Below are 18,115 nucleotides of genomic sequence, written 5' to 3'. Positions count from 1 at the left end.
ATTTGAAATGATGATAAGTGTAAAATATGACACTTGTCATTATTTCACATGGGTAAGAATATAAGTAGGAGGAAATGGTAGGAGGATATTTTATTTCTTTAAAAAAAATCTACCAATATATTCAGATAACATGGTCTAAAAGCTGTTTATTTACTGTTACTAAACATATTATTTACATTTACCGTAAACTGATATTTGGTTACATTTTTCTTGGTCCACATGCTTCAACAACCAAACCATGTGATTACCCACTTAATTAAAATCAAAGCCTATGTATAAAATACATAACTAAGATGATAAAGTGTATGAGAACTGATAATTCCTTCCTTTCTTTCTTCTTATCTTTCAATACATACTCCAATTACTCTTACCACCTGATATAGTTAGAATTCTTAAACTGTAAATTTATATTATTTTACTAATTATGTAATTCATTTATACCAAATATTGTATATCTATTTCTTTACTAGTTTACTTATCTTTCCCAAATGCCGAATTAATAAATCGTACCAATTGCAATTGAAAGTGAGATTCAAACTAGATTTTGATGGTCTGACGTGGGTCAAATGGTTCAAGTGGTATTATTAATACAATGCACAATATGAAAGTGATATTCAAACTTGCCTTTTCCAAATTATAACTTTGGTATATGTAATGATTACACAAACAACGTAGCAAATTAATACATAGTATATAGTTTTGCATACATATGAAAGCACAAATAAAGAAATCAACCCATAACAAACGTAGAATCTATTTCTACAAAACAGGACTTGGAAAACCTTACTTAATTAGACTCTTTTAGAATCCAAAGCCATGAAAGTGCTAAGGTTCATTGGTTCCACATACTTTATACCATTAAATATTTCATCCACGATGATTCGATTCGCCCTCTCAGACGGGTGGTAGCCATCCCAAAACACATATGCATCCCTATTTTCACACAAACTTGACAACGGCGTGCAAAGTCCTAGCCCATTATATGGGCCTTGTCCACAACAAGCATCTTTTGATGTCTCAAATCCTACACAACATATTATAAAATCAAAATATATAATATCTAATGAAAACAATTACAAGAAATAGGAAATACTCAAATACCAAATGCTTTGGGATCGTTGATGAAATTCAAGTGCATATAGTTCGTGTTAGCTGTCACAAAGATGTCACCACCGAGCTTTTTGTTGAGTGCAGTGACCATGTCAACAAGTTGCGGGTTAAATAAGTTTGCAGCTTGTTGAAGTTCGTTTGCGCATTCTCCTTGCTTACTATGTAGTGCCAAGATAGCAGGCGCACACCCTAGTGGCCCTGTTCCTGTTACTAATACTTTTCGAGCTCCTAATTCGTAAAGTCTCTATAGATTAATTAAAACGTTAAATATTAGACTTTGGTTGTAAATGTAGAGTCTAATTAATTAAGATGGTTATTAGTTACCATTAAGATCTTCTCGTATTCAGAGATGAGGAATGGGACATAGTCGGGGAGTTTATACTGAATGGACCTAATCGAGTTAGGAATCAAAAAGTAGTTGTTCACGAAATCATTGCCACCACAAGTGATCAAAACCAATGCTTCGTTTACTAACTTTTTGGTTTTCTCCACTCCAACTAAATCAGATACACGTTTTTGGTATGTCTCAAAGTCTGACAATTGAGATGGCATCCGAATAATATTTATCTGCAAACATATGGAAGGAATAATATCTGTAATGATGTTGAGTTTTATTTTTTAAGTGTAATATCTTTAGATCGGTTACTTTACTTTAAATACGTGTAAAAAAAGAAAATATATTAGAAAAGTTAACTTACATGAAACACCGATATAAATAAAATAAATCATCATATAATTAATAAATATTCACCGGAAATTATGAGAAAAATCTCAATATTTTCGAAAAATTTACACTTTAGTCCCAAATCTTTTGAACATAAAATACATGATTATTCCATTTTGGCTCAAATTAACAATTTATGACATATTATAGTGTTTTTACGAATAATTGAGACTTTTTTGTTAAAAAATTTTAAAACTATAGTAGCTTTTCCAAAATATATTGAGACTTTTCTAACAATTTTCCCATGTTACACAAATAAACACATACTATTTATATAATAAATATCCACTTACAAATTGTACTCCGGTATCATTAAGGATCCCAATCCCAGCAGAGGCAAAATTAGCACCATTTAGCAACTTTTCATCCTTTAGCTCCGGAGACAAATATGGCAATAATGGATCAACACCAATGTGTTGCCCTAAAATCATAACATACATATTATCACATAACAATAATAGATCAAGTTGTTTTTCATTACACAAGATATAAACAGAAGATATGATTATGAATTAAGAGATTAACCAATAATATCTGGAATATTGAGGCCATTAGAAAAACGGCCCGTGGGACGATGTGTGGGATAGTCAATCCCATAAGGAGGTGAATCGGCTCGTGCAGTGGTAGCCAAGAAGTTGTTGTTTCCATTGTCGACCAATGAGTCTCCAAATACAAAGAAAGCCCGATGGCTGTTTTCAGTCTGTTGGTTAGTGTTGGATTTGCTTTCAATCCCTAAAACGAGACCAAAAGCAAGAAAAATGAAAATACTAACAAGTGGTAAGGAAGACATCGTTTTTGTGTTGTATTCTTGAAATGGAAGGGGTTCATATATATCATGTAAAGGGACCAAACCCCACAAAATATACACTTATTTATGTAGTGTAGTGTTGACTCCCATGGGTAAAGGAAGTTTCAACAGGGTGAGGTCACTTACTATATATAGCAATACAATTTCAATATGAAATATCAACATTCCTGATTTAGTAAATATTTAACACTTGTCGTAGAGGTAACATAGTATGTCCAATAAATGAAACATATATGAAGCAAGCGGTAATGAACAACTACTAGTATTATTTAATTGTTTTATGTGCTTAATAGTAGTAAATAATCTTTATCTGTTAGTAATGGTTGTAACCAAACACAACTAATGAACGAACACGAAAATATCAAAATTTGAGCATCATTGTAGATTTTTAATTATTAAATATATTTTTTGGGCCTTCCGTTTACCTAATAATGACGGGTTAGGTTTGGGGATCAAAATAATCATCATCATAAACAAACATGAAGGATATGCACATGCATATGACTTGGTGAGTCCATGCTATCTAATTCCTAACTCTAATAAGTGCAAATGTGACTTTTAGTAGTTCGAGAAACATAACTTTTAGTAGTACACGTAATTTATTTAATATGTACGTCGGATTTCAAAAAAGAATGTGTTATGTCTAGGTGACTATTTAACACTTGTAATAAAATCCACCGGCAAAGAAAGTAATGATGCTTCGTTCATTTCAACCAATTCGTTGGGTCGTATTTCAAATGCAATGTGATCCTTACAAACACGAAAACCATCTTGACAGGATTTAGACAACTGTGTATAGAATTCATAACAATACAAATCACACAAGTGTATTTTTCATCGTATATAAATTGTACTTTAGCATTAACTATAGTAGATAGGAATTTGGTAAAACAAAGAAAATCACAATAATAATAATCCATTCAAATTCAAAGAACTTATATAAATAGGAACCCAAATACATTGAATCAATCGTTGTGCATATATAAAATACTTGGAAAAAAAACTTTTGGTTCGATCAATATAATTAAGATCACATGTTCGAGTCGATGGACATGATGACACTAAGGTTCATTGGTTTCATGTAGTTGTGTGTCCCATTCATAATTTGTTGCACAATCAATCTACTTGCTCGTTCAGTCGGATGGTAAGCGTCCCAAAATACATACTCATCTCTATTGGGGCACAAGTTTGCCAAAGGTGAGCATGTAAATAGCCCGTTAAATGGTCCAATCCCACAACAAGCTGTCTTTGATGTAACAAAACCTACATAATCATCACATATACAATTTTAATTGTTAAATTTTTTAAATTAGGTGTTTATTTTAAGTGATTGTAACAATTATATACCATATGCTTGCGGATCCGAAATCATATCATGGTGCATGAGTTGGGTGTTGGCAGCAATGAAAACATTGCCATGATACTCAGTATTGAGGTGGTTGATCATTTCAGTAAGTTGTGGCTCGAACAAGGCCGATGCAGCTTGTAGATCTGTGGCACAATCACCAGTTACACTATGTTGGGCCCGTTCTGCTGGGGCACACCCAAGCGGTCCTGAACCCATTACAATCACCCTCCTTGCTCCCAATTCGTATAGTTTCTGTATCATAACGAATTTTATTCTTTTTTTAATGAACAAACGACTAATATCTTAATTACATCATAAATCAAGGACTGGGAAAGTCTTCATGGCATCACTTTTTATCAACAAAAACCGTCATAAAATAGTCTCGTCTATGGACTCAACTTGTGTCATAAATGTGTAGAATTGTATTCGATCCAAATTACAATATGAAACATTCTAAAATTTTATTATGAAGATTAGAATAATGTTTGGTACAAACTAGCATCATGTTTAGAAAGAAAGAAAAAACACTTACCACCAAGATTTTTCGATATTCGGATATGAGATAGCGAACATAATCGGAAAGTGAAGCTTCTTGAGACCTAACGGAGAACGGGTACAAGAAATAGTTGTTTACAAAATCGTTGCCACCCAATGAAATAAGGACCAACGCTTGGTTCACGAGCTCTTTGGCTCGTTTTTCACCTATTTTGTTACTCAGTCGTTGTTGATATTCTTTGAAGTACTCGAGTTGTAATGGCATTCTGAGTATGTTTACCTGTATATTTTCATATTTAAATCACACAAACAATCAAAAATTACAAATATATTCTTAGATGTTAGATATACCTTTTATCAAATTTGAAATAGTTTAAATTTCATTTGAATTTAAAAACATTAATATGGTGACTAATAAATGTCTTTAAAATCTTTATAAATACAATAACTTTGTTTCTAAATAAATCAAACAAATATTTTATAGTTATTATGTCAAACTAAAAAATTACGAAATAAGTATAATTACATTCTATATTAAGAAATAAAAAATAGAAATGCAATGATTTTGACTTACAAACTCAAATCCAGTATAACAAATATTTTATAGTTATTATGTCAAACTAAAAAATTACGAAATAAGTATAATTATATTCTATATTAAGAAATAAAAAATAGAAATGCAATGATTTTGACTTACAAACTGAAATCCAGTATCGTTGAGTATTCCAACTCCAGCCGAAGCAAAGTTTGCACCAACAAGAAGTTTTTCTCCCTTGAGCTCAGGACTCAAATACGGTAAAGTGGGTTCCGACCCGATATATTCACCTGCAATGACAATAAATCTTGATTTAACACATCGACCCAACTAAATATATAAAAAATCATTATGTTTTAATATCAAAAAAGCAAAAGAAAAATAGAGAAAAAACCGAACTAATAACATCAGGAATGTTGAGCCCATTAGAGAAGCGTCCTGTAGGCTGATGTGTAAGAGAATCGATGCCATAAGGTGGCTTATTAGCCTTTGCTGTTGTAATCAAAAAGTTATTGTTACCATTATCAACTAAAGAGTCACCAAACACAAAAAATGGTCGAACTTGGTTTCCTTTTGGGCTAGCATTAGGATCTATTGGTGTTGCATGGGTCCTACTGGCTGCAACATGGGTTCCATTGGGTTCAACATGAGTCACATTGGCGACAACATGTGTCTTATTGGGTTCAGCAGTGCTAGCTCCTACTGCAAAACACAATCCTAAAGTCAACCAAAGACTAGCCATTTGATAGTGAATCATTGAGAGATTGGTTTTTTAGTGAGTTTGAGGCAACTACAAATATGTTTTCAAACTTGAGGGAGAAGATGCGATTGACAATGGGTTTATATAGATGGTTAGTGTGATAATATTACTGTTTTAAGCAAGCAAATGTGAAAATGAATTTGATGAAATTAATGTTGACATTAAAAGAATCAATTTTGACCAAATATCAATCTTTTGGAAAATGGTATTATCATTCAAGATAGTCAACTAAATAAATTATTATTAAATGAATAACTATATTTCTAATTTTTTTTTTCAAAATATAGATATGAGCAGATTCATATGTATTTTTCTAAAACCATTTTTGACTAATGATACCTTTATTGTAAAATAATAGAATAATACTAAAGGATGGATTTGGTTTTATTTTGTAATGTTTCTCAAACTAGATTATGACCCGCGTTAAACGCGGGAAATGCATAAATAAAATATAAATGTATATAGATATTGCAGAATAATTATTAAAAAATCATGGTTATTGATATTATTGAAATGTGTATAAAATACATTGAAGTTGGTAAATATATATAGTCGTTGAAAGACCTCTTTGTAGACAATATTTTTTGTTTTATTAGTTGAACGACCTTCATCGCCACAAAGTACCTTCAAACCTTTTTTACTTGTGACACCGGAAACAGCTATATATAGTTAACCATGCGCAAAACGGGTCTACGCAAGTATAATCCAACGTTTGACAATGTACTTTCAAAATACATTGTTATTTTATGGTTATATTGCAAAATAGAATTGTTTATTTTAAAAAATAGTAACTTATTTATGTTTATTTGAAATGAACCACATAACCCCCCCCCCCCAACACACACACACACATACAACATGAAATATAAAAAAACTCTAACAAAGAAATATAAAAACATTTATGCTTGCTCGATTTAGATATTGCCCATAACTCATTGAAAATGTCAAAATACATAATTGGCACACAACTTACTTGTTATTATGAGACGAATTAAACAATTTAAACAAATGATGATTTTTTATTTTTATTTTATGACAATGATAAAATAATGGAAAAATGAATGCTTACTTCAAGACATTTGCGGACGTTTGAGTAAGGTCTATGTTCTTAACTGCTGAGTATTCATATCTTTCACATATATCTATTAAATGGTTATTCAAGATGAATTAAAAGTTCATTGCTATTTCTTACCAATTTAGAAGTATGTTTTCGACCACTTTTGCATCAGATAAAAAACATATAGGTTCTTTTAGTATTACTGCAATCCTACTTTCATATAAAATTACTTTTTTTCGCATCAGACCAAACTCGGTGTTTTTAAGCATTATTATCATCATATATTATACATTCTTGATAGTTTTTAAAAGTTAGTTGCAATTTCTCATTTCTTTTTGAAAGTTCGTTGTTATTTCGTGTTGCTTTTATAAATAAGTTTTAGACTATTTTTTTGTATCAAACCAAATTTGAAGGTTATTTTTGCATTATTACCATCGTATATGTTACATTTCATTTTTATTATTTGAATATAGTTTTTGTAGTTCAAAACCGATACGCATATAAAAATAATGACTACATATTAACCGACTCTCTATAATGTATAATTAAAAATCAAGACACTATAATCATAATTTATTGATGTTAGTTAATATATAATTTATTTGGGGATGAGGTTAGTTTTTGGTTACTTATTTGGGAAGTATAATATGTATTATGCATTACAAGTGTTTATCTTTTAAATTTAGCATTTGTTACTTTAGAATTTTATTTTGGCTTGAAATAACCATGATCATCCCATATTTAGTATTTTTCTTTTCTTACACATTTACTTCCTACTGACTTGCATTCACTAAAACAAGATTTAACATTGTTTTTAAAAAACAAATATGAACAATAAACTATTAAACTCAATGGATATGCTAAAAGAGACATGAGACTTGTCTTTTATAAGATCAATAATACCAAATTGAACAACTTTCTGCAAAATAATTTAAGAACCGAAGAAAACCTGATTGCCCAGATATCTAATATCATTATTTAAGTCATAACCTGTTATATGCCGACAAAATTGAAAATTTCAGCCAAAACTCTGTTACATGCCATCAAAGTTGAAAAAAATCCTTTAAAGTTAAATGATGGTATTAATTTAAAAAATTATCTTTCACTTTTTGTTGGATGTATTTTTTTGATGACAAGAACAATTATCAGTCCAAACATAATCCGTAAAAACCAACATGGCCAAATCATAGATCGCTTCATCAACAAAATAGAATACCACGGTCGTAGATGATAATCCAGTTAGAACATTTTTTTCTAAAAGATCAAGAAATGGAAAATTTATTAAAATCTTATCACGTTGATAAAAGTCATAACAAAGTGACATAGATTGAATCGATGGTTTACAATAAATAAAAAAAAATGAAGCCCTATCAGAGATAGAAAAACCTGAGGATAAGACAAAAAAACATGTAACACTACAAAGTTGCAAACATAAAAAACACATGATGCTAAAAATCTAGAAAAAAAAAAACCAAAATTTATACATGGTTGTGATGTAAGCGTAGAGAACTTGTGTCAAATTCTTTGAGACATTTCGTCAAACACCTAAGGTGTCTGTTCTAATAACCCATATTTTGAATGTAACATGACAAAAAAATCCAATGTTACAGGAAAGTATAGAAATAAACTAAATTAACATGTATTTAGATTATACAAATTATTTTAAACAATGTTCCTTCAAAAATATACTTATTGTTGTTTCATACCTACATACAAAGTTTAATAAAAACAATGTTAATTGTAATTATGCAATTTGATTCTACAATCAAATAAAAATTTTCTATAATACCGTAAATATGATATTCAAGGAAATAAGATTATTCCTAGTTTAAATTATAACTTCTTAGCCTACTTTTGATATGGTTCATGTATTAATATTTAGAGAAACCGGTAGGAAATGATGTTGATATTAAGTGTTGTATATTGTTGTTACCGATAAAAAACTAAGTTGTAGTTTAAATTAAAAGTTCTTTTTTCATGGTAATTATGTTGCTATAAATTGTAAAAAAAATCACATAGCTATTGCAGTTTGTAGAAGTTGTTGAGTATCGAGTCCAAGTTAATAGGTTAAGAATTTAATATGAAAAATTATACAATTTTGTTTTGTTTGACTTAATCTAGACTGAATGACGTTAATCAATTTCATGTAAGTTGTGACAAAGAATATCAAAATATATATGAATATGTATATTTGATACGGGAACAAAAAATAATCGAGAAAAATATAAAAAAACGAAAGAAGGTACTGACCTTCAAGTGCACAACAATGAATGATTGAAGCATATAATGATGATGGAAGTGATAAACAATAAGAATGATGTTGTAGGAGAAGGTCTGAAGAAAAGCAACGATCGAAAATAAGTGTGAGCCTCAAACTTAAGGATGAATCGTATATGTATGTGATAATTTGAATATGATTTTTTGGTATTAATGGTTTCCTAATAAAAGTGGATTTTATATTAATGGTTTGCTAATATAAACGGATTTATATTAATGGTTGATATTTAATGTCTTAATTGAAATGGTTTTCAATAATATGTTTTTAAAGTTGACTATTTTAAAACTTTTATAACCGAAAATTCAAGATTTAAAATAGGGGGAAATTTACTAAAATTAAATACATTCTATTTCAATGGATTTAAGTTAATTTTGTTTGACAATTGGAAAACTTTTATTGGAATTAAATACATTCCATTTAGGGAAGATGATGTCACCAATTTAATCTAATGGTGGAAAACATAAGATTGAAATGCAATCAATGACCCAGATTGTTTCAGATGATATCATAAGATTTTTGTTTTAATATATATTAAAGATAACATAATTATTGATATGCTTATTTAATGAGTTTTTTTAAAAAGAAAAAACTAATCAAGTTTAAAATTTGAAGCCAAAAACTATAAATAATGGAATTAAATTATGAACAATATTAATTAGGGTTAATGATGACATAGACCGTCAAAAGATGTCTTGAAGGAGATGCTTGCTTCGGTTTGTAGAGATTTGTGTGATAATTGGAGATGCAAGGAAGAGGCAATATGCAAATTCTAAGAATACATGAGAAAAAGGAACCACCTTATGGTGCTACATTCTGTTATGAACACACAAAACATCAATTGAAGCACAACCATTGACATGAACACCCCGCTCCCGAGTTGTAGAAAAGAAAAGAAGAGAAGAGAAAAGAAAATAAGGAGAGAAAAGAAGAGAAAAGAAAGGAAAAAGAATCTGTTATTTTTGCTCCCGAGTTGGAGAGAAATGGAAGGAAAGTTCAACATTTTGTTCTTTCTTTTCAAATCCTCCCAAATCAGAAGGAAAGTTAGGAGGGAAAGTTTTCCTTCCATTTCCTTCCTTTAATGAAATTCGGGAGCAACAATCTCTCTTACTTTCCTCTCATTTCTATCCATTTCCTTTCTTTTCTCTCCTTAAGTTGAACTCGGGAGCGGGGTAGAAGAAGAAGAGGATTAGGGAATTCTGGTTTAAGAGAAAAATAGAGGAGAAAGATGGAGGCGGTTATTCATGTTTTTGGCCAGATTTATGGAGAAACTGATGTCTCATATATAAATAGAATGATATGCTTTAATTGATAACATAATTGGTGATTTTAAAGATTCTATAATTAAATATAATTATGCCCGAATTGTGAAATATATTTTCGAAAGTATAAATAGATTCTATAATTAAATATGAATAGATTCTATAATTAAAGATTCCATAATTTAATGTAATTGTGATTGAAATGTAATTGGTAAATTTAAAGATTCTATAATTAAATGTTTGAATTCTATTTTGAAAAGATGATGTAATCAATTTGATCTAATGGTGAAAATCATATGATTGAAATACAATCAAGGGTCTTGATTGCTTCATTGGTGAATTAAAGGTTCTCTTTTAATAATATTTAGAGATTAGAGATGAGTAATTTTTAACCATGTGTGATGCGTTAACGACGTTTGACCATATATGTCATTAGGATTATCGTTGATAACTAGTCTTATACTTTCCGGTGTCGGGTATAAAGCTTTATTGAATTATCAAAACAATATACTTTTTTTTTGAAACGGTGGAATGCTATAAAAAAACTACCAAGGTGTTAGAAAAACACTAATTACAGTAAATAAAAGCCAAGTATGGGTTTTACAACCATGATCCTACAACAACTTAGCTTTTCTATGCCTATTAGAAATCTAAAAAAAGTCATATCTACCACATCATAAAAAATAATAGATTTCCTAAGAATAGCAGTCCAAAAATAATGAATTACAAAATTTCATAAACATCATAACACAATCATCATTGGTGCATCAAATGTCTTCCATTCGCCTCCTGCAAACCAAATTGAATCCACCAAGGTAATTAAGAACTGAACCGTGATAGGAGTGGGGATATGCACCCCCACCCAATCGCAATACGACCCCACAAGTCCACCAAATCTGAGCATTGTAACGTCCTGAAAATCATAGGGTAAAATTTTTATTTTTAATATATATTCAAACATTCATTTATCTTTATCCAAACATTTATTCCAGAGTAAAACAATTATGAGAGTAGAAACCCAAAATCACAAATTGCGGAAAAGCACGGGTGTATGTGTTGTGATCAAGTCGGGCCCTTCCCTTTCGAACCAGAAGTACCTGAAACCATAAACCACAAATTGTAAGCACAAAGCTTAATGAGTTCTCCAAATACCACATACCATACATAAGAAACATACTGCCAAGCATATCCGAGTGCTGGCTTACCCCTTCGGTCTATTTCAACCGGATACAGTCGAACATATATGGGTGTTAGACCTGCCCATTCGGTCTATTTCAATCGAATAATGTCGAGTATATCCGGGTGCTCAACCTGTCCCTTCGGTCTATTTCAACCGGATACCAGGTCTATTTCACCCTTACCACTACCACATAATATCACACATAAATCATCAAGCAAAACATGCACCACTGACAATTATCACAAAGACAATCATCATACTATAACATGACTACTAGGCCGACCTTGGTGCCTTTGACCCACAGATTCTATGAAAGGAGACTCACCTCGATAGTTGAACCCATGAATATATCTTTCACTACAGATCCGCTAGAATCATCGCGCTAACAGACATGAAGACATTTGATTAACATTAAGGTTTCAATACCCAATCCAATAATCTATATATGGGGTAAAATACCATTTTACCCCTCACCTAGTTTGATCCAAGACTACGACCCAACCTCACAATCAAAGGCTCATAAACCAAAAACTCATCCAAAACCCACTTATCGCCCAATTTTCCAAATTTGGCCCAAACCCTTACATGGTCCTTACCCTAAAGCCCACTAACTTTTTTCCAAAGTCAACACTTTTCTACAGATCGCCCAACAAAGCACTAAAAATTCAATCCTGAACGATAGCCCGAACCCGAAATAACACCATAAGAGCCACTAGGACCCAAATATCCAAATTGGGCCCAAACCCATAATGAGCCTAACCCGAGAAGGCCCAACATCCAAAAAGGCTCAAAATAACCAATGGTCAAACTTCAGGTCAACACTCCATGGACAACAAGTCAACAAAACAAGAAAAGCCCAACAGACCGAGTATGCCCCACGTACTCAGCTGGTACGTCTAGCGTACACCCTTTAGGGCTAGTACACGCAACTTACCAGATGGGTACGCCCTGTGTACTCCCCTGAAACACAACCTTCTCCATTAAGCACTTAACCACTTAAGTCCTTGCTTCAAATTCTTATATCTGCTTCCCATAGATGACTTATCACGTAAAGTTGGCAACTTTACTTGCATACATGGCTTGATGGGACTCCAAAGCTCAAAAGAGCTAAATGAAAGGTCTTAACACATGCATGAGTCCAAATAAACCATAAAGATCACATTTTTATGCCGTTGGGATACTTAAAACGTCCAGATCCACAAGATCAAAACTCCGAAACAACCATAGCTCACAAGGACCACCAAAAGAGGCTAAAAGGACTATGAACAAACCCAAAAAGAAGATCTAACCAAAGAGTGAGCAAGATCAAAGCTTTTTACCTTCAATAGATTGCAAAAGATGTCAAATTTTTGGATTTACAAGCGCCTTTCCAGGTGGCCAATGATTCTTCAACAAGCTCCAAGCTCTTCAAAGTGCACAAAAATACTCCAAGATCCTTCATAATGGCTTAAAAGATCCAAGATATAGGTTAAGGCTTGACTTCTAGGATTTAAGAGGCTTAGAGGTTGATAAAAGATAAGGCTCATGAAAGAAATGAGGTTTAAATAGGGTAAAAGGTCACAATTTATGGTTTCATGGCTGAAGGGAGTACGCCTTGCGTACCCCTTTAGACACTCGACGTATTTGAAGACCACCCGCGACTACTCTACTCGGTACGCCCTACGTACATATCTTGTACGCCCCGTGTACTCGATGGCCCTCCAAAACACTCAAACTTCATTCGGCCATAACTTCTTCGTCCCAAGTTCGTTTCTAACGAACTTTATATCCACGGAAAGGTGTCGAGAAACTCTACTCTTCTAACAACTCACTACTGCCTTAAAACTTACCGAACAAGAACCCAAAATTCATAAGGCCTGAACCAACAAATTACAATTATACCCTTGGGCTCTAAAGCCATCGAACACTCGGATCACTTAAATTGTAGCACCGAGAACCAAAAAGTGGCCAAATCCTTTCTTCCACAAGACCCTAAGCCTCATGATAACTGATGATTGGGCCACAACCCCGAATAATGAAGCAATCCGAAACCGAGTGTTACAACTCTCCCTCATTTAAATTATATTTCTTCCTCAAAATCGCTCCTTGCTAAAACTCAGATTATACCAAGCAACCCGAGGAACGTAACTGAAAATCTTGAGCATACAACGACCTTCCCAAATCAACCGAGCCCAGCCCTATCAGAACTCTTCGACCGACGAAGACAAATCCATAAACCCATGCATGAAACAACTTCTACCTTTCTGAAACTTGAAGTCTCAATTTGGTTTGACTCAATGATAGACCGCCCACACTTAACCATTACCATGACAATTCCACATTGAATACCAGACTAAACATAACACTTCCACCCCTGATTATCTTGATGCTACCATTGGGAACAAATTCACTGACCATAAATAGTTGCAGAACACTTATACTTGACAGAAGGCTCAGATAATCTTCGACTAGAAGATTCATCCCTGCAACGGTTAGACTCAAACGAGAGCTATGCAACAGGGTCAAATCAATTACTATGATATTATTTAATCCAAACTGCAAGTGACTTAGCACATGCCTCAAATAGCAAACAACTCCACACATGAATCCCAAATCACTGAGACCACTCTGACTCATCTTGTTACCCCCTAATTGCTTTCCGAAAGTAGCCGAGACCTCCCTGGTCCCAATTTGTCTGCCAACTATCTGAAACTTGTTTGCCAACTATCTGAAACACTGGACTCTTGCCCGGTTGCCGAGTCGAAAGTCACACATGCACAGTCGCCCCATGCGACTTTTGAGAGAAACCTCATCTAGAAATTATTGCACAAGCCATCTCGCCACCAAAACCAATGCTAAAATGGATGCTACATGACCAACTATAGTCTCATATCATACCATGTTTCCAACGACCTACCATTTCCTGGTTCCAAACATGTTGTGGCCCTCCCACAACCTTGCAAACTGGCCCACCCAGGTCTAAACCATCTGAAGAAATCCGTGACCAAATCATAAATCTGCCACACTTTCACCGCTGCACAGGACCGGTGAATGCTACGAACCACCCCGCAGTCTTACAACACTCCCACACTAACTGACCACTAGTGAATGCTACGGGTCACCCCACATTCTTACAACACTTCTACACTGTCTGCTAACTAGTGAATGCTACGGGCCACCCCGCAGTCTTACAACACTTCCACTTTCCATAACCACCGCCCATGGTCTTACCGCTCATCTATAAATTCGAACACACCCAGAGTCGAACACGCATTCGACCAAGCACCCAAACTAAACTCGATACATGACTGGGATCCCCAAATTGGGTCCATTAGAAGCCTGCTAACCATCACCAATAAGGTGCTAACCAACTGTTGGGAAGTTTCCCAAACTCCCAACTCGCACAATCCTCAATCCAGATGGCCACTTGGGTCGCATTCCTCCCCGACGGGGATGCTAAGCTTATCTTAGTTTCACGCATGCTTCTACTCTTGAATACCCGAACGGTTCTCCCCTATTTTGATTCGACAAAGCTCGTACAGTGGTTGAGGCAAGACATTGTGAGATGTCGTGATGGTGTACCGAGTTGACCGAGTATGGTGTCCTAATTTTTGGTCATGTTGAGACTCGAGTCGTGGGATGGCGAGTGGAGCACCTAGTGACTTTTGTTCCAGTGGGAACCTATCAGTTAATTTTCGCCGGAGTGGGGCTGTCTAAGGGTGTATCTATGCTGAGAAAAGTGCCTTGCCTATGAGAACTTACATCAGGAATGGTGGTGCATAAGCCGGGTCGGTGTACGCACCTATCTTTGTTGAGATGTGGAGCATGAGTTGGTGAACTCAATGTAGTGACGGCTTGATGATGAGATTATGGGGTGATAAGAGAGCAAGTGGATCCGATTGGGAGTAATCGTTTGGGATTATCAGGAAAACCATGGAGTGATCCCATGGTGAGTCAGTGAGCAAGATAGTGTTGTAAGACTACGGGGAGCCGTAGCATCCATGAGTCAGTGAGAGAGTGTCGTGATACTTCGGGGAGCCGTAGTATTCACCGGTTAGCGAGAGAGTGTTGTGATACTGCAGGGAGCCGTAGCATTCACGAGTCAGTGAGGGGGTGTCGTAGGCTACCAGGGGTGACCGTAGCACTTAGTAGTCGATAAGAGCGAATATTGTTCTACTGGGATATGTAGTATTAACTAATTAGAGTATGACGCAGAGGAGTTCTTACGCTTAGGTAGCCTTACCACTTGAGTCTTCGGGAACCTGGTTGCCGGACTAGGGGCGAGACTGGGGTCTCCGTGACGGTCGGGGATTGTTGTATCCCGAGTTGAGGAGGGATTATCGTAATCGGAAGGAATTGGAGAGATCGTGTGTGCATAAATTCGCAAATCGTGGGTTCGGGTTGAGTATCAGATTGGAAATGAGTGGTTCCAATTCTATCGTGGAATCAGACTCTCGAGTTGATTTTGGGACAATTTGGGTATTGAGTAGGCGGGATGAGGTTCCGGATTCGTAGATGGGTCTCATTTTGAGGGGTATTGATCTCCATCTGTTGTCTCAGACCGGAGTGGGTTAGTTTCGTTGGTATAGGAAAAACACAAGATGCATGGAACCGGTAGGTGGTAGACGACAGAGGTCGGAGGTGAGACGACTTCTGATGGGGTTGTAGTATTCGCTTGGGGTAAAGCAAACTTCATGACTTGTGTATCACAATAAGCCGATATAGTTATTGTGAGAAGGAAGTCGATAAGTCGTTTTATTAGGTGTGCACTGGGTAACCTTTGGATGTTCAACTACTGGGTCGGAGTTAACCTGGTGCTCAGTGTTGGAAAGGACATTTGAAATGAATCGGGGGTTATGATTAAGGGTGTCATAGGATCATTCCGATCTGGCTTGACCGCTTCCTTGTCTAAGGACAAAGTTATGAGGATCTTTCCTTCAGAAGGGTTCTGATAGCTGTTCAGGCAGTGGGTCCTTAATGGGATATGACCTTTCGTTCCTTTTGGGTTGCGATCGGGAACGATTAGAGAATCAGATTTGGTAGAGTGTTCTTAAAGTCTGTTATCCGAGGAGCGATTAACATGATGATATTTTGCGAGGGTGGTCTGACAGAGAGAAATACCAGTAGAGTTTCCAAGTTATGGAGAGTCGGATCGAGTGCCGCAGCGACAAAAGGGTCTGTCCTTCTTCAGGGACGGAAGTTCCTGTTGGGTTCAGGTGTCTTTGAAAGAGATTGTTGTATGATATGAGGTCATTTCGGTGGTGCTTCTCGGGTAATTGGGTTCCATCTATGTGTTGATAAGAAGCGATTTCGAGGGCGAAATCTAATTCAAGTGGGGGGGGGGAATTGTAACATCCTGTTTTAGATCGTCTGAGATTAAGGTTTGTAGGCTACAACCCGGGCATGAGGAAGCCTCGGGGCTGCGACGAGTTGCTAGAAGCGTAGGGTATCTCGACACCTTTCCGTGGGTATGAAGTTCATTAGAATCGGAGTTATATCGAGGAAGCTATGGAAGTTTGGAGTTTTGGCAGGATAAGTCCCTTATTCAAGAAAGGTGGCAGCCGAGTGCAATGGGCGTACATGTGTGTACGCTTAGCATACTCATGTGCGTAACTTTTCAGCGGAGCCACCTAGTACGTTGGGCATACCAGGCATTGAATGAAAAACCCTAGTTGAGGGGTGTCCCTATATAAAGAATAAGCTGGCATCATTCTTGGCCACCACCCTCAGATTTCAAACCCTCTTAAACCCTAAACCTTCGTTCATGGAGCTTGTGAGTGCATTTGAGAGCCTTTGAGTGTTTTTGTGTGTTCTTAGAGTGAAGAAGAAGCTTTGGAGAAGAAGGAGTGAGAGTCCAGGCCCTTGGATCTGAGCATATCTATGTTGGGAGCTTCATATAGAGGTATAAAGCTTCAAGCTTTCTCACTCTTTTGATTTGTGCATCTTAGTCGAGTATTTTAGGGTTTTGTCCCAAAAGTTGGAGACTTTATGAGATATTGAGCTCCAGAGACTTTGATCAACACCTTTGAGTGTATTTGGTGGTGTAATGTCATAAAAATCAAGACTTGGACGTTGGAATCAAGCCATGCATGAGATATGAGCATTTTGCGATAAGAGAGTGAGAGTTTTGGGTGTTTGTGACTTTATCAACCATGCTAAGGCTTGAAGTCACTGACTTTATGGAGTAAGAGCTATTAAGGAGTCCAAATTTGTGATATGAGCCAAGGTCTTAACTGATTAAGACCAAATGAGTAGAAAGAGTGAAGTTGGGTCGTATGCTGAGCATAATCCCAGTACGCCCCGTGTACTGACCAAGTGTCCCCGGTGGCTAATATGGATTCGTGAGTACGCTGAGTGTACCAAGGGAGGTAGGCCCCGCGTAACCTTACTGTGGACTTTTGGGCTAAGTCTCATTTTGGGCATTGAGTGTTGGGCCTGGAGTTTGGTCTAGTTGCAATAAAGTTTTGGACCGGAGGAATATATATATATATATATATATATATATATATATATATATATATATATATATATATATATATATATATATATATATATGCTTTGGGCCCTTCAGTTGGGATTGCC

The 18,115-nt window shown here is 35.2% G+C and overlaps 2 protein-coding genes across 2 annotated transcripts; both read right to left on the bottom strand.

Moving 5' to 3' along the window:
• Nucleotides 1-625: 625 nt before the first annotated feature.
• Nucleotides 626-2,695, bottom strand: LOC145072954 (GDSL esterase/lipase At5g33370-like). The gene is made up of 5 exons (XM_079019467.1): nt 2,360-2,695; nt 2,128-2,255; nt 1,435-1,677; nt 1,102-1,354; nt 626-1,024 (listed from the first exon to the last, which is right to left on the bottom strand). Exons 1-5 carry the CDS (start codon nt 2,622-2,624, stop codon nt 792-794), a joined length of 1,122 nt encoding a protein of 373 aa, XP_078875593.1. The 5' UTR covers nt 2,625-2,695; the 3' UTR covers nt 626-791.
• Nucleotides 2,696-3,672: 977 nt separating this feature from the next.
• LOC145075699 (GDSL esterase/lipase At5g33370-like) lies at nt 3,673-14,170 on the bottom strand. Its single transcript, XM_079021842.1, has 8 exons — nt 13,949-14,170; nt 6,646-6,654; nt 6,101-6,119; nt 5,420-5,737; nt 5,183-5,310; nt 4,523-4,765; nt 3,990-4,242; nt 3,673-3,905 (listed from the first exon to the last, which is right to left on the bottom strand). The coding sequence occupies exons 1-8, from the start codon at nt 14,168-14,170 to the stop codon at nt 3,673-3,675; spliced, it is 1,425 nt and encodes a 474-aa protein (XP_078877968.1).
• Between the last annotated feature and the right edge of the window lie 3,945 nt (nt 14,171-18,115).

Source organism: Lactuca serriola, chromosome 9 (assembly GCF_051521515.1).
Source record: "Lactuca serriola cultivar US96UC23 chromosome 9, Lser_US96UC23_V15, whole genome shotgun sequence".
NCBI classification, from domain to species: Eukaryota; Viridiplantae; Streptophyta; class Magnoliopsida; order Asterales; family Asteraceae; genus Lactuca; species Lactuca serriola.
This window is presented reverse-complemented; position numbering and strand designations above follow the sequence as displayed.